The sequence below is a fragment of the Hypanus sabinus genome, chromosome 29 (genome assembly GCF_030144855.1).
Source record: "Hypanus sabinus isolate sHypSab1 chromosome 29, sHypSab1.hap1, whole genome shotgun sequence".
In the NCBI taxonomy this organism is placed as follows: domain Eukaryota; kingdom Metazoa; phylum Chordata; class Chondrichthyes; order Myliobatiformes; family Dasyatidae; genus Hypanus; species Hypanus sabinus.
The window spans coordinates 5512381-5540167 of record NC_082734.1 but is presented as its reverse complement, the minus strand read 5'-3'; the positions used below and the strand labels follow the sequence as shown (position 1 = coordinate 5540167).

Below are 27787 nucleotides of genomic sequence, written 5' to 3'. Positions count from 1 at the left end.
TAATTATGGAGCTTAACATAAAGGAACCCTCAGGAGGCAGTGATCATAATAAGACTAAATTCCTACTGCAATATGAGAGGGAGAAGCATTAATCAAGTGTATCAGTATGGCAATGGAATCAAGGGAATTACAGAGGCATAGGAGAAGAGCTTGCCCAGGTGGACTGGGAAGGGGGGGTGATACTGGTGGAGAGGACGGCAGAACAGAGGTGACTGAAGTTTCTGGGAATAGTTCACAAGGCACAGGATAGATAGGTCCCACGGAAGAAGAAGTTCTCAAACTGCAGGGCTAGGCAACCGTAGCTGAGAAGGGAAGTTAAGGGCTGCATAAAAGCCAAGGAAAGGGCATATAAGGTAGTAAAAGTGAGTGGGAGGTTGGATATTGGGAAGTTTTAAAAATCCAACATAAGGCAACTAAAAAATCTATAAGAAGGGAAAAGATGAAGTATGAGAGCAAACTCGCTGATAATATAAAGCAGGACACTAAAAGTTTTTTTCAGTTATATAAAGAATAAAAGGGAGGTGAGAGTTGATATTGGACCACTGGAATATTATGTTGATGAGGTAGTAATTGGGGACAAAGAAATGGCAGATAAACTTAATAAGTATTTTGCATCAGTCTTTACTGTGGAAGACACTAGCTACATGCCATAGATCTGGAAGAGCCAGGGAGCAGGAGTGAGGGCCATTGCTATTACAAAGGAAAAGAGTCTAGGCAAATTGAAGTCTTAAGATGGATAAGTCACCTGGGCCAGACGGACTACATCCCAGAGTCCTGACAGAGGTTGCTGAAGAGATAATAGATGCATTGGTCATGATCTTTCCAGAACCACTTGATTCTGGCATGATCCCAGAGGACTGGAAATTTGCAAATGTCACTCCACTCTTTAAGATGGGAGGAAGTCAAAAGAGAGGAAATTATAGGTCAGTTAGCCTAACCTCAGTGGCTGGGAAAGTGTTGGAATCCATGATTAAGGATGAGGTTTTGGACTACTTGGAGACTAATGATTTCTGTAAAGGGAAATCATTCAAAAAACTGTTGGAATTCTTCGAAGAAGTAACAAACAGGGTGGACAAAGGAGAGGCAGTGGATGCCACTGACTTGGATTTTCAGGAAACATTTGATAAGATGCCTCATATGAGGCTGCTTAATGAGATAAAATCCTCTGGTGTTACAGGAAATATACTGGCATGGATAGAGAAACAGTTGACAGACAGGAGGCAGTGTGCTAATAAGGGGGCCTTTTCTGGTTGGCTGCCAGAAACTAGTGGTGCTCCTCAGGGGTCAGTATTGGTACCGCTACTTTTCACATTGTTTGTTAATGATTTAAATACTTTGTGGCAAAGTTTGCAAATGATATGAAGATAGGTGGAGGGGTAAGTAGAGTTGAGGAAAACTATTATCTAAATGAGAAAAAATTCAGACATCAAAGGTGCAAAGGGACTTAGGAGTCCTCGTGTAAGACTCCCAGAAGGTTAATTCACAGGTTGACTCTGTGGTGAAGAAGGCAAATGCAATGTTGGCCTTTATAACAAGGGGAATAGAATATAAAAGCAAGGAGATAATACCGAAGCTTTCATCATGGCGGAACATACTCGATGGGCTGAATGGCTTAATTCTGCTCCCATGTCTTATGGTCTTTCTTACTTGTGGTGTTAATCAAGTCCTCAGCAGAACTCCAGCTGCCCTCTGGATTTACTGACTGCACCAATATTGTATTGATCTCCAGGATTCAGGCCCGTCACTGTGAATATTGTCTCATTTGCTTCTGTGTTGTTGCTCCATTCATGACTATTGATAACATTAATGACTGTAATTCTGTAGGTGTAGTTATCGGCTCCTGTATCATTTGGCTTTGTCCATTCAATTGTCAATGAATTTGTTGTCCTGTTTACTGCTTTAAGTCCAGTAACGAGTGATGGGTCTGTTAAGAGAAATGCCAAGGGATGATTAATTAGTGTGAAGATGCCCTTCATCCTGAATGTTCTAGGGCTGTGAGCCTTCTTTAAGGTGTGTGTATTCTTTGACTGCTGTGTGTGGGTTGGCTATAACCCCCCCTTTAGAACAAGTCTGTACCATGGGAAAGATTGCACTGTTGGAGGGGGGTGGTCCTCTTAATAATAGGAGTAATCTTTTTTTAAATTGAGATACAGTATAGAGTAGGCCTTCTGGCGCACTGGTTTGTGCTGCCCTGCAACCACCGATTTAACCCTAACCTAACATAATGATCAATTAACTATCAACCGGTAGTCTTTGGACTGTAGGAGGAAACCGGAGCACCCGGAGGAAAACCAAGCGATCACAAGATGAACATACAAACTCCATACAGGCAGCAGCGGGAATTCAACCTGGGTCACTGGTTTTGAATGTATTCCTCTTGGATAAGTGATCATCCCACTACACGGCAAGTACTGACCTGAAGCATGAACTCACAGAAACATAGAAAACCTACAGCACAATACAGGCCCTTCAGCCCACAAAGTTGTGCTGAACATGTCCCTACCTTAGAAATTACTAGGCTTACCTATAGCCCTCTATTTTACTAATCTCCATGTACCTATCTTAAAGACTCTTAAAAGACCCTATCGTATCCGCCTCCACCACCGTTGTTGGCTGCCCATTCCATGCACTCACCACTCTCTGAGTAAAAAACTTACCCCTGACATCTCCTCTGTACCTTCTCCCCAGCACCTTAAACCTGTGTCCTCTTGTGGCAACCATTTCAGCCCTGGGAAAAAGCCTCCGACTATCCACATGATCAATGCCTCTCATCATTATACACCTCCGTCAGGTCACCTCTCATCCTCCTTCACTCCAAGGAGAAAAGGCCGAATTCACTCAACCTATTCTCATAAGGCATGCTCCCCAATCCAGGCAACATCCTTGTAAATCTCCTCTGCACCCTTTCTATGGCTTCCACATCCTTCCTGTAGCAAGGCAACGTGAACTGAGCACAGTACCCCAAGTGGGGTCTGAACAGGGTCCTATATAGCTGCAACATTACCTTTCGGCTCCTAAATTCAATTCCATGACTGATGAAGGCCAATACACCATACGCCTTCTTAACCACAGAGTCAATCTGTGCAGCTGCTTTGAGTGTCCTATGGACTCAGACCCCAAGATCCCTCTGATCCTCCACACTGCCAAGAGTCTTACCAGTAATACTATGATATGCCATCATGTTTGACCCACCAAAATGAACCACATCACACTTATCTGGGTTGAACTCCATCTGCTACTTCTCAGCCCAGTTTTGCATCCTATCAGTATCTTAATGAAGTATTTAATCAAGTTTTGCTAGATGATAATTGATTTCATATTAAAAGGAACTACAAAAATTAGTGTGAAAACAAGAAATTGATTTAGCTGGTCTAAGACTGAGCTGCACATTGTGAAAATTAATGCTATGCTTTTGAAGAATGAAGTTTGGCTCAACTTCAATAAACAGGGTGTTGTAACAACTTACAAGATCGTTGCACAATTTGCAACAGATATTTGAAATCAAGTTGAGAATTAACGGAATGAAGAATATTGCGCTATTGGGAATATTGAGATAACAACCTGATAGCATGAATCCTCAATCTCATCTTCTGGGAAAAGAATTTCCCTCTAACTCCTATCTTCTTCTATCCACACTCTGGCCTGTCACCACTTCTCACCTGCCTGTCACCTCTCACTGTAACCTTCCCCCTTCCTCCCTTTCTCCTATAGTTCACTCACCCCCCGTATCAGATTCCTTCTTCTCCAGAATATTGCCTTTCCCAATCATCTCACTTCAACTATCAATTTCCAGCTATCCTGCTTCTCCTCTCCTCACCTTTTTATTCTGGCATCTTTCTCCTTCCTTTCCAGTCCTGAAGAAGGGACTTGGTCCAAACTATCTACTGCTTATTCATTTACATAGGTGCTGACTGACCTGCTGAGTTCCTCAGGCATTTTACATGTGTTGTTATTGGGACAGATGTGTTAGGTCATCGAATGACCATCTCTTAATCGAAAATCCTCTGATATTCTCAAAGTCACCTGTATTGATCATATTCTCCAACAGTGCAGTAGTCTCACAGTACACACTCTCCCATCGGAGAGACACCACGTAATTTTTAATTATATTTATCCCAGATGATGTCAGATATCTCTGCCTGACTGTGAGGACAATGCTTATCCATACCCAGAGCCAAAGTATAGCGCACACCTTGAAAAGGTCTCACTTTCCAAGAGCAATCAGGATGTCTCGCAATAATTAACCATCCCTTGGCTTTTCTCTTGACAGATCCATCACCAGTCACTGGACTTAAAGCAGTAAACAGGACAACAAATTCATTAACAATTGAATGGATACAGCCAAATGATACAAGAGCCAATAAATATACCTACAGAATTATAGTCACTAATGTGATTAAAGGTAGCAGTTCGATCCACAACACACCAAAAGGCCAGACAAAATTCACAGTGGAAGACCTGGATCCTGTATATGAGTACACACTATCAGTACAGTCAGTAACTCCGGAGGACACACTGAGCTCTCCTGTGAAGGTGACAAGCACCACAAGTAAGTAATTCTGTAAGGGTTAATATCTGCTCCACTGTCTCAGTCAACAACAGTTCCGATATTATTGTATGTTTAATATTCTTATTGTGTTCCTTACCTTATGGTTTTTTATGCTGTGTTGGATCCAGAGGAACAACTATTTAATTCTCCTTATTCTTGTGTCAGGTAGAGTTAGAAGACCGCCACTTCTTCTTATTGTTCCTTTCTGCCCTTGTGGTGCAGTAGGTGGCAACCGTGCCATTTATTTAGCATTTTTGTCTGTTTTTTATGAGGCTGAGCTATTAGTTTGATACTCAAACCAGCACAGATGAAATGTGTGCAAGGAGGTGGCCGGATTTGAGCGTGGGACCACTCGTAACAAGACTGTTGCAGCTGCCACTTATAACCATATAACCATATAACAATCACAGCACGGAAACAGGCCACCTCGGCCCTCCTAGTCCATGCCGAACTCTTAATCTCACCTAGTCCCACCTACCCGCACTCAACCCATAACCCTCCACTCCTTTCCTGTCCATATACCTATCCAATTTTACCTTAAATGACACAACTGAACTTGCCTCTACTACTTCTACAGGAAGCTCATTCCACACAGCTATCACTCTCTGAGTAAAGAAATACCCCCTCGTGTTTCCCTTAAACTTCTGCCCCCTAACTCTCAAATCATGTCCTCTAGTTTGAATCTCCCCTACTCTCAATGGAAACAGCCTGTTCACGTCAACTCTATCTATCCCTCTCAAAATTTTAAATACCTCGATCAAATCCCCCCTCAACCTTCTACACTCCAATGAATAGAGACCTAACTTGTTCAACCTTTCTCTGTAACTTAAGTGCTGAAATCCAGGTAACATCCTAGTAAATCGTCTCTGCACTCTCTCTAATTTATTGATATCTTTCCTATAATTCGGTGACCAGAACTGTACACAATATTCCAAATTTGGCCTTACCCATGCCTTGTACAATTTTAACATTACATCCCAACTTCTGTACTCAATGCTTTGATTTATAAAGGCCAGCATTCCAAAAGCCTTCTTCACTACCCTATCTATATGAGACTCCACCTTCAGGGAACTATGCACTGTTATTCCTAGATCTCTCGGTTCCTCTGCATTCCTCAATGCCCTACCATTTACTCTGTATGTTCTATTTGGATTATTCCTGCCAAAATGTAGAACCTCACACTTCTCAGCATTAAACTCCATCTGCCAACGTTCAGCCCATTCTTCTAACCGGCATAAATCTCCCTGCAAGCTTTGAAAACCCACCTCATTATCCACAACACCTCCTACCATCAGCATACTTACTAATCCAATTTACCACCCCATCATCCAGATCATTTATGTATATTACAAACAACATTGGGCCCAAAACAGATCCCTGAGGCACCCCGCTAGTCACCGGCCTCCATCCCAATAAACAATTATCCACCACTACTCTCTGGCATCTCCCATCTAGCCACTGTTGAATCCATTTTATTACTCCAGCATTAATACCTAACGACTGAACCTTCTTAACTAACCTTCCATGTGGAACTTTGTCAAAGGCTTTGCTGAAGTCCATATAGACTACATCCACTGCCTTACCCTCGTCAACACTCCTCGTAACTTCTTCAAAAAATTCAATAAGGTTTGTCAAACATGACCTTCCACGCACAAATCCATGCTGGCTACTCCTAATCAGATCCTGTCTATCCAGATAATTATTAATACTATCTCTAAGAATACTTTCCATTAATTTACCCATCACTGATGTCAAACTGACAGGTCTATAATTGCTAGGCTTACTTCTAGAACCCTTTTTAAACAATGGAACCACATGAGCAACACGCCAATCCTCCGGCACAATCCCCGTTTCTAATGACATCTTAAAGATCTCCGTCAGAGCTCCTGCTATTTCTACACAAACTTCCCTCAAGGTCCTGGGGAATATCCTGTCAGGACCCGGAGATTTATCCACTTTTAAATTTCTTAAAAGCGCCAGTACTTCCACCTCTTTAATTGTCATAGGTTCCATAACTTCCTTACTTGTTTCCCACACCTTACACAATTCAATATCCTTCTCCTTAGTGAATACTGAAGAGAAGAAATCGTTCAAAATCTCTCCCATCTCCCTCGGCTCCATACATAGCTGACCACTCTGATTCTCTAAGGGGCCAATTTTATCCCTCACTATCCTCTTGCTTTTAATATAACTGTAGAAACCTTTCGGATTTATTTTCACCTTATTTGCCAAACCAACCTCGTATCTTCTTTTAGCTTTTCTAATCTCTTTCTTAAGATTCCTTTTACATTCTTTATATTCCTCGAGCAATTCCTTTACTCCATGCTGCCTATATCTATTGTAGACATCCCTCTTTTTCCGAACCAAATTTCTAATATCCCTTGAAAACCATGGTGCTTTCAAACCTTTAACCTTTCCTTTCAACCTAACAGGAACATAAAGATTCTGTACCCTCATAATTTCACCCTTAAATGACCTCCATTTCTCTATTACATCCTTCCCATAAAACAACTTGACCCAATACACTCTCTCTAAATCCCTTCGCATCTCCTCAAAGTTAGCCTTTCTCCAATCAAAAATCTAAACTCAGGTCCTGTCCTGTCCTTCTCCATAATTATATTGAAGCTAATGCTATTGTGATCACTGGACCCGAAGTGCTCCCCAACACATACATCTGTCAGCTGACCTATCGCATTCCCTAATAGGAGATCCAACACTACCCCATCTCTAGTCGGTACTTCTATGTATTGTTGCAAAAAACTATCCTGCACACATTTCACAAACTCTAAACCATCCAGCCCTTTTACAGAATGAGCTTCCCAGTCTACGTGTGGAAAATTAAAATCTCCCACAATCACCACCTTGTGTTTACTACAAATATCTGCTATCTCCTTACACATTTGCTCTTCCAACTCACGCTCCCCATTAGGTGGCCTATAATACACTCCTATCAGTGTTACTACACCTTTCCCATTCCTCAATTCCACCCAAATAGCCTCCCTAGAGGAGCTCTCTAATCTATCCTTCCAAAGCACCGCCATAAGATTTTCTCAGACAAGCAATGCAACACCTCCTCCTCTGGCCCCTCCTACTCTATCACACCTGAAGCAACTAAATCCAGAAATATTTAGTTGCCAATCACACCCTTCCTGCAACCATGTTTCACTAATAGCTACAACATCATAATTCCAGGTATCAATCCACGCTTTAAGCTCATCCACCTTTCTTACAATGTTCCTAGCATTAAAATAGATACATTTAAGATACTCTCCACCTCCTCCTCTCTTTTCATCCCTAACAATGCATTCAAATTTATTATCCTTTTCTTTCTTCTCCCCGACATCTTCGGGCTGGGCGCATCCCTTCTCCATCACCTGCCTTTCCTCCCTCACACACTGTCTATTTACTTGCTCTACTGGTGAACTAACCTCCTCTCCCACAGTTTCATATTGATTCCCGCCCCCCCATCTTACTAGTTTAAAGTCTACCCTGTAGCCCTAGCAAACCTCCCCGCTAGGATATTGGTCCCCCCAGGATTCAAGTGTCCTTCTTGAACAGGTCACGCCTGCCCCAGAAGAGGTCCCAATGAACCAGAAACTTGAATCCCTGCCCCCTGCTCCAATCCCACAGCCACACATTCATCCTCCACCTAATTCCATTTCTACTCTCACTGTCGCGTGGCACAGGCAGTAATCCCGAGATTACTACCTTTGCGGTCCTTCTTCTTAACTGCCTTCCTAACTCCCTATACTCTCGTTTCAGGACCTCTTCCCCTTTCCTACCTATGTCATTGGTACCTACATGTACCACGACCTCTGGCTCCTCACCCTCCCACTTCAGGATATCTTGGACGCTATCAGAAATGTCCCGAACCCTGGCACCAGGGAGGCAAATTACCATCCGGGACTCCCGACCACCTCCACAGAACTGCCTGTCTGAACCCCTGACTATCAAGTCCCCTATTACTATGGTCCTCTTTCTTCTATCCCTACCCTTCTGAGCTACAGGGCCGTCCTCTGTGCCGGAGACCCGGCCACTGTCACTTCCACCAGGTAGGCTGTCCCCCCCAACAGTACTCAAACATGAGTACTTATTGTCAAGGGGTACAGCCGCTGGGGTACTCTCTAGTACCTGCCTCTTCCCCTTCCTGACTGTCACCCACCTATCTGCCTCCCGTGGCCCCGGAGTGACCACCTGCCTGTAACTCCTCTCTATCACCTCCTCACTCTCCCTGACCAGGCGAAGGTCATCAAGCTGCAGCTCCAGTTCCCTAACTCGGTCCCTCAGGAGCAGCAGTTCGGTGCTCCTGGCGCAGATGTGGACGTCCGGGAGGCTCGGAGACTCCAGGACCTCCCACATTCAACACCGAGAACAACAAGCTGCCCTCACACTCATACTTCCCGAATAACTGAAAATAACAAGAACTAAAAGATAAGCCTACTGTGCCCTCTTCCGCCTAAGCCCCCTGAGCCCAAGCCCTACACTCTGCTCCCGGCGTACTCCGCTGCCCGCAAACGAAGCTCCCCGCTTCTTAAGGTTGCGTTCTTTTTATATCTGCCCTCCTTCCCAGGCCTCCTTCATGCGCCTGCACAGTCCCACCTCTCAGAACTCCGATCTGAGACGCAATTGGACAATTCGAAAATGGTCCCCTATTACTATGGTCCTCTTTCTTCTATCCCTACCCTTCTGAGCTACAGGGCCGTCCTCTGTGCCGGAGACCCGGCCACTGTCACTTCCACCAGGTAGGCTGTACCCCAAACAGTACTCAAACATGAGTACTCATGAGTGCCGCCGTCGCACTTCCTCTCAAAGCCTTGCTGTCCTCTTCCAAAAGACTTCCCCACTGGAAGGCGATATGATGAGCATAGCTCAGAAAAGAGTCCCTTCACAACATGAATTTGGCCGTCTGAGTGATGGTTTCCTACACTACGCATCCATCTCGGCTGCTGTATGGACTACAGCTTCATTTCCTTTATCTTTAACTTTGTTTCAATACAAAAAGAATTACAGGCATGAAGAGATGAAAATTAAGATGAGGGCCCCTTCATCTGCCACAATCGGTACTTCCCGGTGGCACAAAATTTTAATTCCCATTCCCATTCCAGCTCGGACATGTCAGTCCATGACCTCCTCTTGCACCAAGCTGAAGCCTCAGGGTGGAATATCAAGAATTAGGAACATGATTGGCACAGCTTTGTGGGCCGAGGGGTCTGTATGTTTTCTATGTTTCAAATATCACTTTCTCCTTCTGGTAGAAAAACTCTTCACCGCCCACCTTCCTCCTCTATTCCCCACTCTAACCTTTCAACTCTTCGCATCTACCTGTCACTACCCCTAGGTCCACAACACATTCTCTGTCTACAATGGTCTGCACTCGTCTCCTATCAGATTCTCCCTTCTCCAGTCTCTTACCTTTCCCATCCACCTGGCTTCACCAATCACCTTCCAGTGAGACTCCTGCCCCTGTCACAGCTTTTTTATCTGGCATTTTCCCCCTTCTTTCTCAGTCCTGAAGAAGAGACACTGCCCGAAATGTCAACTGCTTATTCATCTCCACAGATGCTGCCTGATCGGCAGAATTCCACCAGCATTTTGTGTGCGTTCCTCTGGATTTCCCGCATCTGCAGATTTCTCGTGTTACTCATTGTAGTGGTTTTGATTGAACAGCACGATGCGATGAGTAACATTTAGATTTTGAGAAATGAAGAGTGGCTGAACTTCAATAAGCAGAATGTTAGATCAATTTGCAAGTTACTTGCACATTTGGCAACATTCACTAATATTAATGAGGATTTTAATCAAATTTCTACTAGATGATCTTTTTTAATATTATAAGGAACTACTAAAGGTAGTGTGAAAACAAGAAATTGATTTAGCTGGTCTAAGAATGAGGAGCACATTGTGAAAATTAATGCCGTGATTTTCTATAATGAAGTTTGGCGCAACTTCAATAAACAGGGTGTTGTAACAACTTAAAAGACCGTTGCACAATTTGCAACAGATATTTGAAATCAAGTTGAGAATTAACGGAATGAAGAATATTGCCATATTGGGAATACTGAAATAACAACCTGATAGCATGAATACTCAATCTCATCTTTTGGGAAAAGAATTTCTCTCTATCTCCTATCATCTTCTATCCTCATTCTGGCCTCTCACTACTTCTCACCTGCCTATCACTTCCCCCTGGACTCCATCTCCTTCTTCACTTTCTCCTGTAGTCCACTGCCCTGCCTTATCAGGTTCCTTCTTCTGCAGAACATTACCGTTCCCAACCATCTGGCTTCAACTATCACTTTCTAGCTATCCTGCTTCTCCTCTCCCCACCTTTTTATTCTGGCATCTTTCTCCTTCCTTTCCAGTCCTGAAGAAGGGACTTGGTCCAAACTATCTACTGCTTCTTCATTTGCATAGGTGCTGACTGACCTGCTGAGTTTCTCCAGCAATTTACATGTGTTGTTATTGGGACAGGTGTGTGAGGTGATCGAATGACCATCTCTTAATCGAAAATCCTCTGATATTCTCAAAGTCACCTGATTTGATCATATTCTCCAACAGTGCAGTAGTCTCACAGTACACACTCTCTCATTGGAGAGACACCACATAATTTTTAATTATATTTATCCCAGATGATGTCAGATATCTCTGCCTGACTGTGAGGCCAATGCTTATCCATACCCAGAGCCCAAGTATAGCGCACACCTTGAAAAGGTCACACTATCCAAGAGCAATCAGGATGGAGGATGTCTCGCAATAATTAACCATCCCTTGGCTTTTCTCCTGACAGATCCATCACCAGTCACTGGACTTGAAGCAGTAAACAGGGCAACAAATTTATTAACAATTGAATGGATACAGCCAACTGATACAAGAGCCGATATCTATACCTACAGAATTACAGTCACTAATGTGATTAAAGGTAGCAGTTCGATCCACAACACAACAAAAGGCCAGACAAATTTCACAGCGACAGGCCTGGATCCTGGAGATCAGTACATGTTATCGGTTGTGTCAGTAACTCCGGAGAACACACTGAGCTCTCCTGTGAAGGTGACAAGCACCACAAGTAAGTAATTCTGTAAGGGTTAATACCTGCTCCACTGTCTCAGTCACAACAGTTCCGATATTATTTTATGTTTAATATTCTTATTGTGTTCCTTACCTTATGGTTTCTTAAGCTGTGTTGGATCCAGAGGAACAAATATTTAATTCTCCTTTTTCTTGTGTCAGGTAGAATTAGAAGACCGCCACTTCTTCTTGTTGTTCCTTTCTGCCCTTGTGGTGCATTAGATGGCAACCGTGCCATTTATTTAGCATTTTTGTCTGTTTTTTACGAGGCCGAGCTATTAGTTTGATACTCAAACCAGCACAGATGGAATGTGTGCAAGGAGATGGCCAGATTTGAGCGTGGGACCACTCGTAACAAGACTGTTGCAGATGCCACTTCCCCACTGGAAGGCGATATGATGAGCATAGCTCAGAAAAGAGTCCCTTCACAACATGAATTTGGCCGTCTGAGTGATGGTTTCCTACACTACGCATCCATCTCGGCTGCTGTATGGACTACAGCTTCATTTCCTTTATCTTTAACTTTGTTTCAATACAAAAAGAATTACAGGCATGAAGAGATGAAAACTAAGATGAGGGCCCCTTCATCTGTCACAATCAGTACTTCCCAGTGGCACAAAATTTTAATTCCCATTCCCATTTCAGCTCGGACATGTCAGTCCATGACCTCCTCTTGCACCAAGCTGAAGCCTCAGGGTGGAATATCGAGACCTTCTATTCCAACTGGGTACCCTCCAACCAAATGGCATGAATTAGGAACATGATTGGCACAGCTTTGTGGGCCGAGGGGTCTGTATGTTTTCTATGTTTCAAATATCACTTTCTCCTTCTGGTAGAAAAACTCTTCACCGCCAACCTTCCTCCTCTATTCCCCACTCTAACCTTTCAACTCTTCGCATCTACCTGTCACTACCCCTAGGTCCACAACACATTCTCTGTCTACAATGGTCTGCACTCGTCTCCTATCAGATTCTCCCTTCTCCAGTCTCTTACCTTTCCCATCCACCTGGCTTCACCTATCACCTTCCAGCGAGACTCCTGCCCCTGTCACAGCTTTTTTGTCTGGCATTTTCCCACTTCCTTCTCAGTCCTGAAGAAGAGACACTGCCCGAAATGTTGATTGTTTATTCCTCTCCACAGATGCTGCCTGACCGGCAGAATGCCACCAGCAGTTTGTGTGCGTTGCTCTGGATTTCCCGCATCTGCAGATTTCTCGTGTTACTCATTGTAGTGGTTTTTGATTGAACAGCATGGTGCGATAAGTAACATTTAGATTTTGAGAAATGAAGAGTGGCTGAACTTCAGTAAGCAGAATGTTACAAAAATTTGCAACTTACTTGCACATTTGGCAACATTCACTAATATTAATGAGGATTTTAATCAAATTTCTACTAGATGATGATCTTTTTTAATATTATAAGGAACTACTAAAGGTAGTGTAAAAACAAGAAATCCATTTAGCTGGCCTAAGATTGAGGAGCACATTGTGAAAATTAATGCCGTGATTTTCAGTAATGAAGTTTGGCGCAACTTCAATAAACAGAGTGTTGCAACATCTTGCAAGTCTCTTGCTCAATTTGCAACAGATATTTGAATTCATGTTGAGAATTAATGAAATGAAGAATATTGCGATATTGGGAATATTGAGATAACAACCTGATAGCATGAATCCTCAATTTCATTTTCTGGGAAAACAATTTCTCTCTACCTCCTATCTTCTTCTATCCTCATTCTGGCCTCTCACTGCTTCTCACCTGCCTATCACTTCCCCCTGGACTCCATCTCCTTCTTCACTTTCTCCTGTAGTCCACTTCCCTGCCTTATCAGGTTCCTTCTTCTGCAGAACATTACCGTTCCCAACCATCTGGCTTCAACTATCACTTTCTAGCTATCCTGCTTCTCCTCTCCCCACCTTTTTATTCTGGCATCTTTCTCCTTCCTTTCCAGTCCTGAAGAAGGGACTTGGACCAAACTATCTACTGCTTATTCATTTGCATAGGTGCTGCCTGACCTGCTGAGTTTCTCCAGCAATTTACATGTGTTGTTATTGGGACAGGTGTGTGAGGTGATCGAATGACCATCTCTTAATCGAAAATCCTCTGATATTCTCAAAGTCACCTGTATTAATCATATTCTCCAACAGTGCAGTAGTCTCACAGTACTCACTCTCTCATCGGAGAGTCTCCAGGTAATTTTTAATTATATTTATCCCAGATGATGTCAGATATTTCTGCCTGAATGTGAGGCCAATGCTTATCCATACCCAGAGCCAAAGTATAGCGCACACCTTGAAAAGGTCTCACTATCCAAGAGCAATCAGGATGGAGGATGTCTCCCAATAATTAACCAACCCTTGGCTTTTCTCTTGACAGATCCATCACCAGTCACTGGACTTAAAGCAGTAAACAGGACAACAAAGTCATTAACAATTGAATGGATACAGCCAACTGATACAAGAGCCGATAACTATACCTACAGAATTACAGTCACTAATGTGATTAAAGGTAGCAGTTCGATCCACAACACAACAAAGGGCCAGACAAATTTCACAGCGACAGGCCTGCTCCCTGGAGATCAGTACACACTATCGGTTGTGTCAGTAACTCCGGAGGACACACTGAGCTCTCCTGTGAAGGTGACAAGCACCACAAGTAAGTAATTCTGTAAGGGTTAATACCTGCTCCACTGACTCAGTCAGCAACAGTTCCAATATTATTTTATGTTTAATATTCTTATTGTGTTCCTTACCTTATGGTTTTTAATGCTGTATTGGATCCAGAGGAACAACTATTTAATTCTCCTTATTCTTGTGTCAGGTAGAGTTAGGAGACAGCCACTTCTTCTTGTTGTTCCTTTCTGCCCTTGTGGTGCATTAGATGGCAACCGTGCCATTTATTTAGCATTTTTGTCTGTTTTTTACGAGGCTGAGCTATTAGTTTGATACTCAAACCAGCACAGATGGAATGTGTGCAAGGAGATGGCTGGATTTGAGCGTGGGACCACTCGTAACAAGACTGTTCGAGATGCCACTTCCCCACTGGCCGGTGATACAGGATAGTCACAACTCATGATAATATGTATTGGCTGAGGTACAGGTGATGGCAAGCAGAGGGCATCAGATTTACCCAGCTTGGAAAAGAGTCCCTTCACAACATGAATTTGGCCGTTTGAGTGATCGTTTCCTACACTATGCATCCATCTCGGCTGCTGTATGGACTACAGCTTCATTTCCATTATCTTTACTTTTGGTTAAATACAAAAAGAACTAGATGTATGAAAAGGTGAAAACTAAGATTGAGGGCCCCTTCATCTGCCACAAATTTTAATTCCATTTCCCATTCCAGCTCTGACATGCCAGTCCATGACCTCCTCTTGTGCCAAGCTGAAGCCTCAGGGTGGAAGAGCATCAACTTCTATTCTGTCTGGGTAGCCTCCAACCTAATGGCAATAATATCCAATTCTTCTTCTGGTAGAAATGCTCTTCCCCACCCACCTTTCTCCTCTACATCTGTCCCAGTTCCTGCAAAACCTTCCTCTCAAACGCATCTCTCCCATTTCCCACACATCTGCCCTCACCCCATCCGCCCGCCACCCCACTCGGGATAGGGTTCCCCTTGTCCTCACCGACCACACCACCGGCCTCCAGGTCCAACATATAATTCTCCACTACAACGGGATCCGACTACCAAGCAAATCTTTCCCTCCCCCCCGCTTTCTGCTTTCCGCAGGGATCGCTCCCTATACGACTCCCTTGTCCACTCGTTCCCCCCCATCACTTCCCACCGATCTCCCTCCTGGCACTTATCCTTGTAAGTGGAACAAGTGCTACACCTGCCCTTACACTTCCTCCCTCACCACCATTCAGGGGCCCAGACAGTCCTTCCAGGTGAGGCGACACTTCACCTATGAGTCGGCTGGTGTGGTATACTGTGTCTGGTGCTCCCGACGTGGCCTTTTATACATTGGTGAGACCCGACGCAGACTGGGAGACCATTTCGCTGAACACCTACGCTCGGTCCGCCAGAGAAAGCAGGATCTCCCAGTGGCCACACATTTTAATTCCACATCCCATTCCCATTCTGATATGTCTATCCATGGCCTCTTCTACTGACAAAATGAATCCAAACTCAGGTTGGAAGAACAACACCTTTTTTTAAATTAAACAAAATATACTTTATTCAAAAATATAATTATATACAATAACCATTCAAAGACTTTCAATTCTTTACAGTTGGTACCATTACTGTCTTTACATTTTCAAAGTTCAAAAGTTTTGCCACCCACATGGCACTTTGTTCTTTCATATTTACATTCAGGGGGTATAACCCCAACCCCACACCCCTCAACTCCCACGGGAGAAGAACCCTAGAATGTGGTCCTTCCCCACCGAGTTTGTGTGTGTCCCTCAGCACCTACTCCTGCAGCCGAGAATGTGCCAGTCGGCAGCATTCCCCCACGGACATCTCCGTGTGCTGGTAGACCATCAAGTTTCGGGCCGACCAAAGAGCATCTTTCACCGAGTTGATGATCTGCCAGCAGCACCGGATGTTGGTCTCGGTGTGCGTCCCCGGGAACAGCCCGTAGATCAGAGAGTCCTCTGTTACGCAGCTGCTGGGAATGAACCTCGACACTGCCCCTTCCATGCTCCTCCACACCTTCTCCGCGAACCCACGGTGTGCAAAGAGGTGGGTCACCAACTCCTCCTCACTGCAGTCCTCTCGTGGGCAGAGGGGTGTGGAGACGACATTCTGGGCGTAAAGAAACATCACCTTATATACTAGCTAGGTAGCCTCCAACCTGATGGCATGAACGTTGACTTCTCTAACTTCCGTTAATGCTCCTCCTCCCCTTCTTACCCCATCCCTGACATATTTAGTTTGTTTTTTTTTCTCTCTCTCGCTCTCTCTCTGCCCATCACACTGCCTGTTCTCCACCTCCCTCTGGTGCTCCTCCCCCTTCCCCTTTCTTTCTCCCTAGGCCTCCCGTCCCATGATCCTTTCCCTTCTCCAGCTCTGTATTACTTTTGCCAATCACCTTTCCAGCTCTTAGCTTCATCCCACCCCCTCCGGTCTTCTCCTATCAATTCGCATTTCACCCCCCCCCCCCCACTACTTTCAAATCTCTTCTATCCTCACTCTGGCCTCTCACCACTTCTCACCTGCCTATCATCTCCCCCTGGAGCCCACCTCCTGCTTCCCTTTCTTCTGAGACTCCTAGAGTCTTAGGTCTCAGCTCTTCACAACATGAATTTGGCCATTTGAGATGGTTTCGTACACTATGCATTCATCTCGGCGGCTGTACCAAAAAGAACTAGAGATATGAAAAGATGAAAACTCATTGTGGGGACTGCTTTATCTGCCACAAATAGAACTTCCCGGTGGCCAAAAATTTTGATTCCCTTTGGCATTCCCATTCTGGCATGTTGGTCCATGCCCATGCCCTCCGCTTGTGCCGTGATGAAGCCACCTTCAGCATGGAGGTGTAAACCTATTCCATCTGGGTAGCCTCTAACCTGGTGGCATGAATATTGATTTCTCCTTACGGTAGAAGAATTACCCACCCCCACCACCCTCTTCCTCTATTCCCCACTCTGACCTTGCCCCTACCCTCACCTACCTATCACATCCTCCTAGGTCCCCAACTCTTTCCCTTTCTCCCATGGTCCACTCTCCTCTCCCTTCAGATACCTTCTTCTCCAGGCCTTGACCTCTCCAATCCACCTGGCTTCACCTATCACCTTCCAGCCAGCTCCTTCCCCTTTTCCAGCATTTTCCCCCTTCCTCCTCAGTCCTGAAGAAGGGACACAGCACAATACAGGCCCTTCAGCCCACAAAGCTGTGCCGAGCATGATCCTACCTTAGAACTACCTAGGCTTACCCATAGCCCTCTATTTTTCTAAGCTCCATGTAGCCATCCAGGAGTCTCTTAAAAGAACCTATTGTATCCACCTCCACCACCGCTGCCAGCAGCCCATTCCACACACTCAACACTCTCTGCATAAAAAACTTATTCCTGACATCTCCTCTGTACCTAAGACGTAGTCACTTCTCATTGCTACCATCAGGGAGACGGCACAGGAGCCTGAAGAGAGAGAGAGAGAGAAATAAAGAAAAACAAAATATGTTTCAGGAATAGCTTCTTCCCGTCCACCATCAGATTTCTGAACGGACAATGAACCTATAAACACCTATTTAATATACATAAAGTTTTTCTACATTTATCATGTATTGTACTGTAATTTATTGGTTTTATTATGTATTGCATTGTACTGCAGCCTCAAAGCAACAAATTTCACAGCAGATGCTGGTGACATTAAACTTGATCCGGATTACATCTTTCAGCTAGTGCAAAGACTGCTATTGTATTCCAGGCAGCCACAGTTTGCTTTGTTTAAATCTCAAAGGGAACAAGTGGTGTGAAAAGAAGGAGACATAATAGTGTGATTCTGTGATTGGTATGAAAATCAGCCACTAAATTTTAAGGAATGAAGCTTGGCTTGGTGCATTTGAATACTTTGCAAAAACCTAGCATGGTCTGCAGCAGAAATTTGCATTCATATTCAATAACCAAAGGAATTAATATTGGGTTAAGTTGGTTATGTCATACAGTGAGCTCTCCTGAGGAGGTGACAAACACCACAAGTAAGTAGTTTTATAAGAGTCAGTACCTGCTCCAGTGCCGCGGTCAATAACAGAAGCGTACTGGTTAGTGCAATCGCTTTACAGTGCCAGCAATCACCGAATAGGGCTGATTCCCATTGTCAGGAGTTCATACATTCTCCCTGTTTCTGTGGGATTTCCTCCAGGTGCTCAGGTTTCCTCCCATACGCCGAAGACCTATGGGTTAGGGTTAGTGAGGTATGGACATACTATGTTGTCATCATGATGTACGACGACACTTGTGGGCTGCCTTAGCGCAGTCCTCGGATTGTGCTGAGCCAATAAGGCAAATCATCACATTTCACTGTATGTTTTGATATGAGGCAGGATCATCATGGGTGTGGACTACGTACGTCCAGAGGGGCAGATAGTCAGACAGTGTATCCATCTTTTGTAAACTCTTCAGTAGCTGCATAGGTACCTGAAGAGTAGACTATCTGTTGGATGGAAACAACCAACAACTCTGAGAGAGGCAGATGCCAAGCTGTTAAGCTCATCAGTGGGAGGTGGTGCTCTGCTGGCCCACCACCTCGAGGGAGTCTTGATCATAAGCGGGCCGAAACTCCTGAGGACAGGTGGCAGATCAACTGATGATCCCACTGATCATCAGGACAGATAACATCTTAGTCCACGTGTATTTTCAATTCATTAATTAATTCTGAGTTACTGGCCATCTTACACCACTGGTGTACAGGGCAGCAATGAAGGTCCTCCATCTCTGGCAGTCTTCAGGGCTTCCTGCATCCTGTCAGTAGCTTCCTCTCCGTTTTCACTCGTCATTCATGTAAGTCCCAGGTGGAGACTCAGGAATACCGTCGCACTCAGATGTAGAAGGATTCTTCATTGCTGTTTATAATTACAGTTTTGTTTGACCAGTCAAGGTTGTTGGCCCTGAGCTGAACCCCAGAACCCGGTGGACTGGTGGACCACTCTTAGTCTGTCCTCTACCCTTTGACCTGTTTGGCATGGGTGACCCCACCAAGAGCCGAATCATGAAGCTCTGACTCCAGTCAACATAGCCCTCAAGGTCTCTGAGGCACACCTCAATCATTCTGTGGTCCCCTTGGAGAATGTTTTCATACACGTGTGTGAAAAAGAAAGCTAATCTAACCTAGTTTCTATGTCTGAACCAGCCATTACTGGAATAATTATCACAGGGTGCTCTTGTTTACCAGGCAGTTCTGAATAAAAATAAAATTTTGGTGCCCATTTTTCTGCGTGCATATGTACTCGATATTTCAAGGACTGATTTCCATGTGAAACCATTCCACATTAAAGAGGATCCCACACCCTGGGAGATTTTTATCTGAGATCCTGAAGGCAATTGGTTGACCAGCAAGGGTAAATGCCTGAGGAACCAGCAACAGCACTCTGAGGACAGACTGTGTGGGGGCTCAGATCTACAAGGTAGTCACAGCTCATCGTAACAAGTCCTGACTGAGCTGCAGGTGATGGCTGTGCAGAATGGATGGGCATGCAGATAAGCATAGGTCAGAGGAGAGTCCCAGACCTTCAGAATATGAGTATCAGGTTGTGGCCAGCTGATACTTTACAAAATTAGTTGCTGCCTGTTATGCTGGCGGTACTTAGGGCCGCAATGAAGGTCCTCCATCTGTGTCTGTCCTGGGCCATCTCCTCTTTTCCCCCCAGGTGTGGTTCAGGGTCCTCATTTCTGCCTCTATGCTACGGCACCAAGTTGTCTTTGGTCTCTTGTGCATCCTCTGTCCTTCAGGGGTCCAATGAGATGCTGTCTTGATGATGGAGTTGGCCTCTCTTCTCATCACGTCCCCAATCCATCTCCAACGTTTCCTCATGATTTTGGCTGTGTCCTTTTGATGACACAGAAGGAGCAGGGCATGGTTGGAGATCCTTCTTGGCTGGAAAATAAGGAGGATCTTCTGGAGGCTCGTGGTGTGGGATGGCGACAGCTTGGCAAGGTTGTTCTCTGTCGTGACACATACAAGAGTGTGGACAGAGCACAGTTTCACTTCGGTGCGGATGCTGTACTTGGCTGATCCCCATACAAAGCTGTGTATTAATCTCAGCTGATGCAGAGACTGCTGTTGCATTTCGTGCAACTGCCATTTATTTTGTTGTAATACCACAAAGGAACCAGAGGTGTAAAAACATGGAAACTGTGCTAGCCTGCGACGGTGCTGCATGGTTTGAAAATGAACACCAAGATAAGCAGTACACACAAGATGCTGGAGTAACTCAGCAGATCAGGCAGCGTCTATGGAAAAGAGTGAACATTTGATGTTTTTGGCCAAGACCCTTCCTCAGGACTGGAAAAGAAATCAACCCTGTCGTCATTCCACGCCAAGATAAGCAGAAAAATTTGCAGCTGTCTTGTATATCTAGCAACAGGAACTTAACAGAAGTCAATTTTGTTTGAAAAGGAAATTAAGAATATTGGGGTAGGTAGGTTTGGGCTGGCTGATGGTGTAGTGGCATCAGCACCGGACTTTGAGGCAGATGGTCACGAGTTCAAATCCGGCTGGACCCATCTGGGCAGCAGCAGCATCTGCGTGGAAGAAAGGCCTGGCAATCTACTTCTGTAGCTTGCCACAAAAGCACTACGGACAGCTACACCATCCATAGAGTCACCATGAGTCGACAACTCAACAGCAGTCAACGATGCTGACAGCACTGTGGGTGTACCTACACCTCAGGGACTGCAGCGGTTCAAGAAGGCAGCTGATCACCATCCTCTCAAGGGGAACTAGGGATGGCTTAGCCAGTGACGCTCACATCCCGTAAATGAATGAATAAAAAAACAGTTTATCCCATAAAGGGAGCATCAGTTCATTTAACATCCAATGGTAATAAGACAGATTTTAATCAAGTTTATGCAAGATGACATCAGATATTTCTATCGGACGGCAAGGTAACTGCTTATCCATGTACAAAGCCTAAGAATAGCACTCACCTTGATATAGGCGCAGTACCCAACCACATTATTTAACCTCTCTTGGCTTTTCTCTTAACAGATCCATCACCAGTTACTGAACTCAGTCAAGTAAACGGGACAACAGATTCGTTAACAATTAAATGGACAAAGCCAAATGATGCAAGAGCCTCTACCTATACCTACAGAATTACAGTCACTAATGCAAGTGGTACCATTTGGACCAGCAAGACAGAAAAAGATGAGACAACATTCACACTGAAAAGCCTGGATCCTGGGGATCAATACAATCTATCAGTGCAGTCCGTAACTCCGGAGAACACATTGAGCTCTCCTGAGGAGGTGTCAAGCACCACAAGTAAGTAATTCCACAGGAGTTAGTGCCTCGGAACCTGATCCCACATCTGAACCAGTCAGTACTGAAACAAACCTTACCATTTAATAACACTGGCACACGTCATGAAATTTGTTGTTATGCAGCAGCAGTACATTGCAATATATAATAATAAAAAATATAAATATTTTTTGATTTGGAGAATACACTTTACAATGCTCTGAACACTACATGAGTGATGTAAACGGGGGTCACTGGGTATGTATCTATAGTATTGTGCATATGTCTCAGGCACATATATATAGTTAGGATGCCTAAAAGTTTTGCATTGTACTGTAGTAATTTTATGTATTGCTGCCACAAAACAAAACAAATTTTGTGACATAAATTAAGTGATGATAAACCTGATTCTGATATGGGCCTCTATTGTGGGCTGAGAGTGGAGAGGGGGCAGGAAGGGGGGAATCATGGATGGGAAAAGGGGAAGGGAGTGGGAAGCACCAGAAGGGCATTCTGTAATGATCAATAAACCAATTGAATGGAATTGAATGACCTAGCCTGGGTGTCTTAGTGCTGGGTGTGCCTACACCCTAGCCATTCCCCTGCCCCATTATCCTTCTCTGCCACCTGTCCTACATCCCTCCATCACCACTCCCAACGTCAATTTACAAACTCACTCTCTGCTCCACATTGACAAACACAATACTGTGCAAAAGTCTTAAGTGCCCTAGTTATATATACATACCTAAATCTTTTCCACAGTCCTTTATATATCAACTAAATTAAATAAGTAACGCAAAAATAAAGGAAAAAAAATACTGAGGTAGTGTTGATGGGTTCAACGTTCATTCAGAAATCTGATGGTGGAGGGGAAGAAGTTGTTCCTGAAACTTTAAGTATGTGTCTTCAGGCTCCTGTACCTCCTTCCTGATGGTAGCAATGAGAAGAGGGCATGTCCTGGGAGATGGGGGTCCTTGATGATAAATGCTGCCTTTTTGAGACATCGCTCCCTGAAGATATCCTGGATACCAGGGAGGCTAGAGCTCGTGATGGAGCTGACTAAGTTTAGAACTCTCCGCTGCTTACTTCAATCCTATGCAGTAGCCCCCCATCCCCCCCCAAACCAGACAATGATGCAGCCAGTCAGAATGCTTTCCACAGCACATCTCCAGAAATTTTCAAGTGTTTTAAGTGACAAACCAAATCTCCTCAAACTCCTAATGAAATATAGCCACTGCCTTGCCTTCTTTATAGCTGCATCGATACGTTGGGATTCCTCAGAGATATTAGCAGCCAGGAACTTGAAACTGCTCACTCTCTCCAAATCTGATCCCTCGATGAGGATTGGTTTGTGTTCCCTCGTTTTACCCTTTCCGCCTTTCCGAAGTCCACAATCAGTTCTTTGGTCTTACTGACAGTGAGTGCAAGGCTGTTGCTGTGACACCACTCAACTAGCTGGTATATCTCGCTCCTGTATGCCCTCTCATTGCCACCTGAGATTCAGTACGTGTCCTAGGTGATGTTTTCACAGATCTGAACGAAAATATAATTCTCCCTTAATTTTCTGCATGAATAGTGAACCAAGATGGATAAGATTTCAGGGTCAGACTCTCATGTGTAACTGTTTCATATTAAAGTGAGTTTCTGTGAAGTGCTTTCTGATGGGAGCGATTACTAAAGTTCCACACACTGAAAGCACAGCAGCTGATGATGTTTAAGGCAACATATTGACAACCAGGAACACAGACAGAAGCAGTCAGAGGCTGACTGGATGTGCACTCAGATTAGCTCATGTCAGAAGAGAGTGAAAGGTTTTCTCTATATGCGTTGGGGGACTGCGCTGATGTTTTTGTAATCAATGCATCTGTCTCCGCTGATTCAGAGACTGCTGTTACATTTTCTGCAACCACAGCTTGTTCTTGTTAAAAAATCAAGAGGATCTAACGGGATGAAAAGAGGAACACTGTTTTTGCTGTTTAAGAAATGTGAATCTCAGTGTAAAAGTTATCACCAAGCTTTTAAAGAAGCACATACAGAATGTTGAAAGGATTGTGCAGGCCAGGTAGCTTCTATGGAAAAGAGTAAACATTCGATATTTCAGGCCAAGACCCTTCATAAGTCCCGAAGAAAGGCCTCAACCCAAAACGTCAACTGTCTACTCTTTTCCAAAGCTGCTGCCTAACTGAGCTCCCCCAGCATTTTGTTTGTGTTGTTTTGGATTTCCAGCATCTGCTGATTTTGTCCTGTTTTTAAAGAAGTTAGCTGGCCACTGGCATGGTGCCACCTGCACTGGACTTTGGGGCGAGTGGTCCTGGGCTCAAATCTGACCAGCTCTTCACACGCCTTCCATCCGGGCTGAGTTGAGCATCGAGCTACCAACTCGGCCTCATAAAACATACAAATGCGAACGAAATGGCCAGGTTGCCACCTGATGCAAGAGGGAACTTTACCCTTTACCTTTTAAAGAAGCAGCTGGAAACACTGCTTAAGCCACAAATGATATAACCTCTGTGGTCACTTTACTGGATATCTCCTGTGCCTAATAAAGTGGCCACTGAGTGTATGTTCATAGTCCTCTGTGCTGTGGCCCATCCACTTCAAAGTCTGGTGAGTTATGCATTCAGAGTTGCTCTTTTGCACACCACTGTTCGAGCGTGTGGTTACTTGAGTTACTGTCACATTCCTGTCAGCTTGAACCAGTCTAGCCATTCTCCTCTGACCTCTCTCATTAACAAGGCATTTTCACCCATGGAACTTGGCCTCACTTAATGTTTTATTTCTGCACAATTCCCTGTAAACTCTAGAGACTGTTGTGCGTGAAAATCGCATGAGATCAGCAGATTCTGAGATACACAAATCACCCTGTCTGGCACCAATAATCATTCCCCGGTCAAGGTCACTTTGATCACATTTCTTCCTCATTCTGATGTTTGGTCTAAACCACAACTGAACCTCATGACCATGTCTGCCTGCTTTTATGCATTGAGTTGCTGTCACTTGATTGGCTGATTGGATTCCAATAACGAGCTGGTGTACAGGTACCTAATAAAATGGCCACTGAGTGTACATCTCCAGATAAATGAGTGCCAGGAATTTTCTAAAGAATTTCCCATACCTGGATCCCCTCAATGTATGGCTGTAGTCACTGATAACCCACACACAAAGGACAAAGACTAGCACAGGCCTCGCTTTAGGGAGACCACAGCATGGAGGATTTCTCACACCAATTAACCCTCTCTCTGCCATTCTCTTGACAGATCCATCATCAGTCACTGATCTCTCTGTGGTCAACAGGACGACGGACTCATTTGCATTAAAATGGAAAGCACCAACTGACTCAAGAGCCCTTTCCTATACCTACAAAATCACTGCTACCACTGTTAATAGCAGGTCTAACAACATAGATCCAAAGTCTGGCCTAGGCAAAGTTTTAACAACAGATCCAGGCAGTACGGAGTTCATAGTGAGGGAACTGATTCCGGGGGAAGAATACAAGCTAACCGTGGAGTCAGAAACTCCCGAGAACACCCTGAGTGCCCCTTTGATGGTGACAAGCACCACAAGTAAGTAACAGTGGAGCAGTATAAAAGAGCCACTAATTATGCAACCAATATTACTCAGCTCCCTGTGGAGCATAGGCCATCGATGACCTCCCATCTCCATCGTCCTCTGAAGTCAATGGTACTCCAGAACTGATTCCAGGATTGAATAGCTGTCATATGGTGAACGTCTGACACTTGTGGGCCTGTATTCACTGGAATTCAGAAGAATGAGGGGTGACCTCATTGAAACCTATCGATTGGTGAAAGGGCTTGATAGAGCGGATGTGGAGGAGATGTTTTCCTATGGTGGCAGAGTCTAAGACCAGAGGACACAGCTTCAGAATAGAGGGGTGTCTTTTTAAATGGGGATGGGGAGGGATGTCTTTAGCCAGAAAACGGTGTATCTGAAAAATTCATTGCCACAGGCAAATGTGGAGGCCAAGTCTTGATGTATGTTTAAGGCAGAGCACGATAGATTCTTGATTAGTCAGGACATGAAGGGATATGGGGGGAAAGGCAAGAGATTGGGGCTGACAGGAAAATTGGACCAGCCATGATGAAATGGCGGCGGAGACTCAATAGGTTAAATGGCCTAATTCTGCTCCTAAATCTTATGGTCTTATAGTATGTTTGGAGTTCATCAACGCTTCTGCAATCAATTGTATCCACGGTACAGGGGATTGCCTTATACAGCTTCACCAGAGCCCTGTTGGCCGGCCTTACCCATTTTCACCTCTCCTGATGGGGTTGAAGGGTTAGATTTTGAGAGAAATACAAATTTACAGACTCTAATATCACTGGTGGTGACAGTCAAACAAGATGCACAAGTCCAGGTGAGACAGTATTCATGTTGAAAAAACTTATTCTTGGGCCCCAAAACAAGCTGATGGTGGAGCCAGTCATTCCTGGAAGAACACTGAGTTCCCCTGTGAAAGTGGCAAACTCTCCCTCCACCTCCCTCCTCCCTCTCTCTCCCTCCCCCCCTCTCCCTCTCATTCTCTGACTCGACATAGCCTGACTCTCTCAATGTACTGTTCCCTGTGTGATCCAACCTAAGACAAAACTTCTGCTTACACCAAGAAGGTGCCCCTTTTTTTACCCTTCAAAACCTCTTACACTGTACCTGCACCGGTACAATGACTTAGCCTTTTCCAGAAAACCACGTTTTTCACCATCTTGCACTGTTATGGATGTAGACTTGTATTCACTTAACTTTCTCAAAACATTGCTGTGGACCTGTTCTCATGTACTTTCCAAAACAGTCCCCTCCAAGTTCAAAGACAGTGTCCTCATGACTTCCAATTTATTTTAGAATATACCACCGAGGAATCACATTTACCTTTTCCCTTCCACCACCCAAGGGTGAAAATACGTAACGTGTTGAAGACTGGGATTTGGAGTTTGGTGTGTCCATGAGGCACCCTGCAATCTACGTTTTCCGGGCAATGTTACATGTGATAGTCTGTGTGTCAATTATGCCCCATATCAAAGCTAATGAATTTAACTTCAAAACGAAACTTCTCCAATATCTTCAGGAGCATCTAAGATTCTGGATGAATATCTCTCACTGAGGTACGATCATTGGAGTGGCCAGCCACTACTTAGAAAGCCTGTATGGATGTGGTGATCCCCACACAAGTAATTCTGTGCTTCTTAAAGTAGTTGTACAATTGGAAACTCTGCACAAGGCAGGCACTCCCACAGTTTCCCCAGTTGAATCGTACTCTGATACCCCATCCACAAAGCCATTCTGATGGTCTTTTCAGCTTCTTCATGCCTGGTTTGAGTTCTGATTTCATATTTCAGAAAAATGGGCTGAAAAATGGCAGATGGAGTTTAATACAGACGAGTGTGAGGTATTGCACTTTGGAAGGAAAAACCAAGGTAGAATATACAAGGTAAATGGTAGGGCACTGAGGAGTGCAGTAGAACAAAGGGATCTGAGAATACAGATACAAAATTCCCTAGAAGTGGCATCACAGGTAGATAGGGTCATAAAGGAGAGCTTTTGGTACATTGGCCTTTAGAAATCTAAGTTTTGAGTATAAAAGTTGGAATGTTATGGTGAGGTTGTATAAGACATTGGTGAGGCCGAATTTGGAGTATTGTGTACAGTTTTGTTCACCTAATTACAGGAAGGATATTAATAAGGTTGAAAGAGTGCAGAGAAGATTTACAAGGATGTTGCCGGGACTTGAGAAACTGAGTTACAGAGAAAGGTTGAATAGGTTAGGACTTAATTCCCTGGAGCGTAGAAGAATGAGGGGAGACTTGATAGAGGTATATAAAATTATGATGGGTACAGATAGAGTGAATGCAAGCAGGCTTTTTCCACTGAGGCTAGGGGAGAAAAAAAACAGAGGACATGGGTTAAGGGTGAAGGGGGAAAAGTTTAAAGGGAACATTAGGAGGGGCTTCTTCACACAGAGAGTGGTGGGAGTGTGGAATGATCTGCCAGATGAAGTGGAAAATGCAGGCTCACTTTTAACGTTTAAGAAAAACTTGGTCAGGTACATGGATGAGAGGTGTATGGAAGGATACGGTCCAGGTGCAGGTCAGTGGAACTAGGCAGAAAAATGGTTCGGTATAGCCAAGAAGGGTCAAAAGGCCTGTTTCTGTGCTGTAATGTTCTATGGTTCTATGGATTCAGGTTTACTCATTAGATGTACAGTGAAATGAGTGTTTTGCGTTAACAACCAACCAACCTCAGGATGGGCTGGGGGCAGC

General features: G+C 44.4%; 1 protein-coding gene across 3 annotated transcripts in view; it reads left to right on the top strand.

Annotated features, from left to right (window-relative positions):
- The window catches only part of LOC132382918 (receptor-type tyrosine-protein phosphatase H-like), a 79141-nt gene that overhangs the window by 11184 nt on the left and 40170 nt on the right, over nucleotides 1-27787 (top strand). Inside the window, exons 3-7 of one of the 3 annotated variants that reach the window (XM_059953479.1) lie at nucleotides 4271-4549; nucleotides 11337-11615; nucleotides 13990-14268; nucleotides 21267-21542; nucleotides 24776-25081. In XM_059953479.1, the coding sequence (XP_059809462.1) occupies nucleotides 4271-4549; nucleotides 11337-11615; nucleotides 13990-14268; nucleotides 21267-21542; nucleotides 24776-25081 (1419 nt within the window). The remainder of the gene's footprint in view (nucleotides 1-4270; nucleotides 4550-11336; nucleotides 11616-13989; nucleotides 14269-21266; nucleotides 21543-24775; nucleotides 25082-27787) is intronic. The other 2 variants (XM_059953481.1, XM_059953480.1) reach the window with 2 other exon arrangements.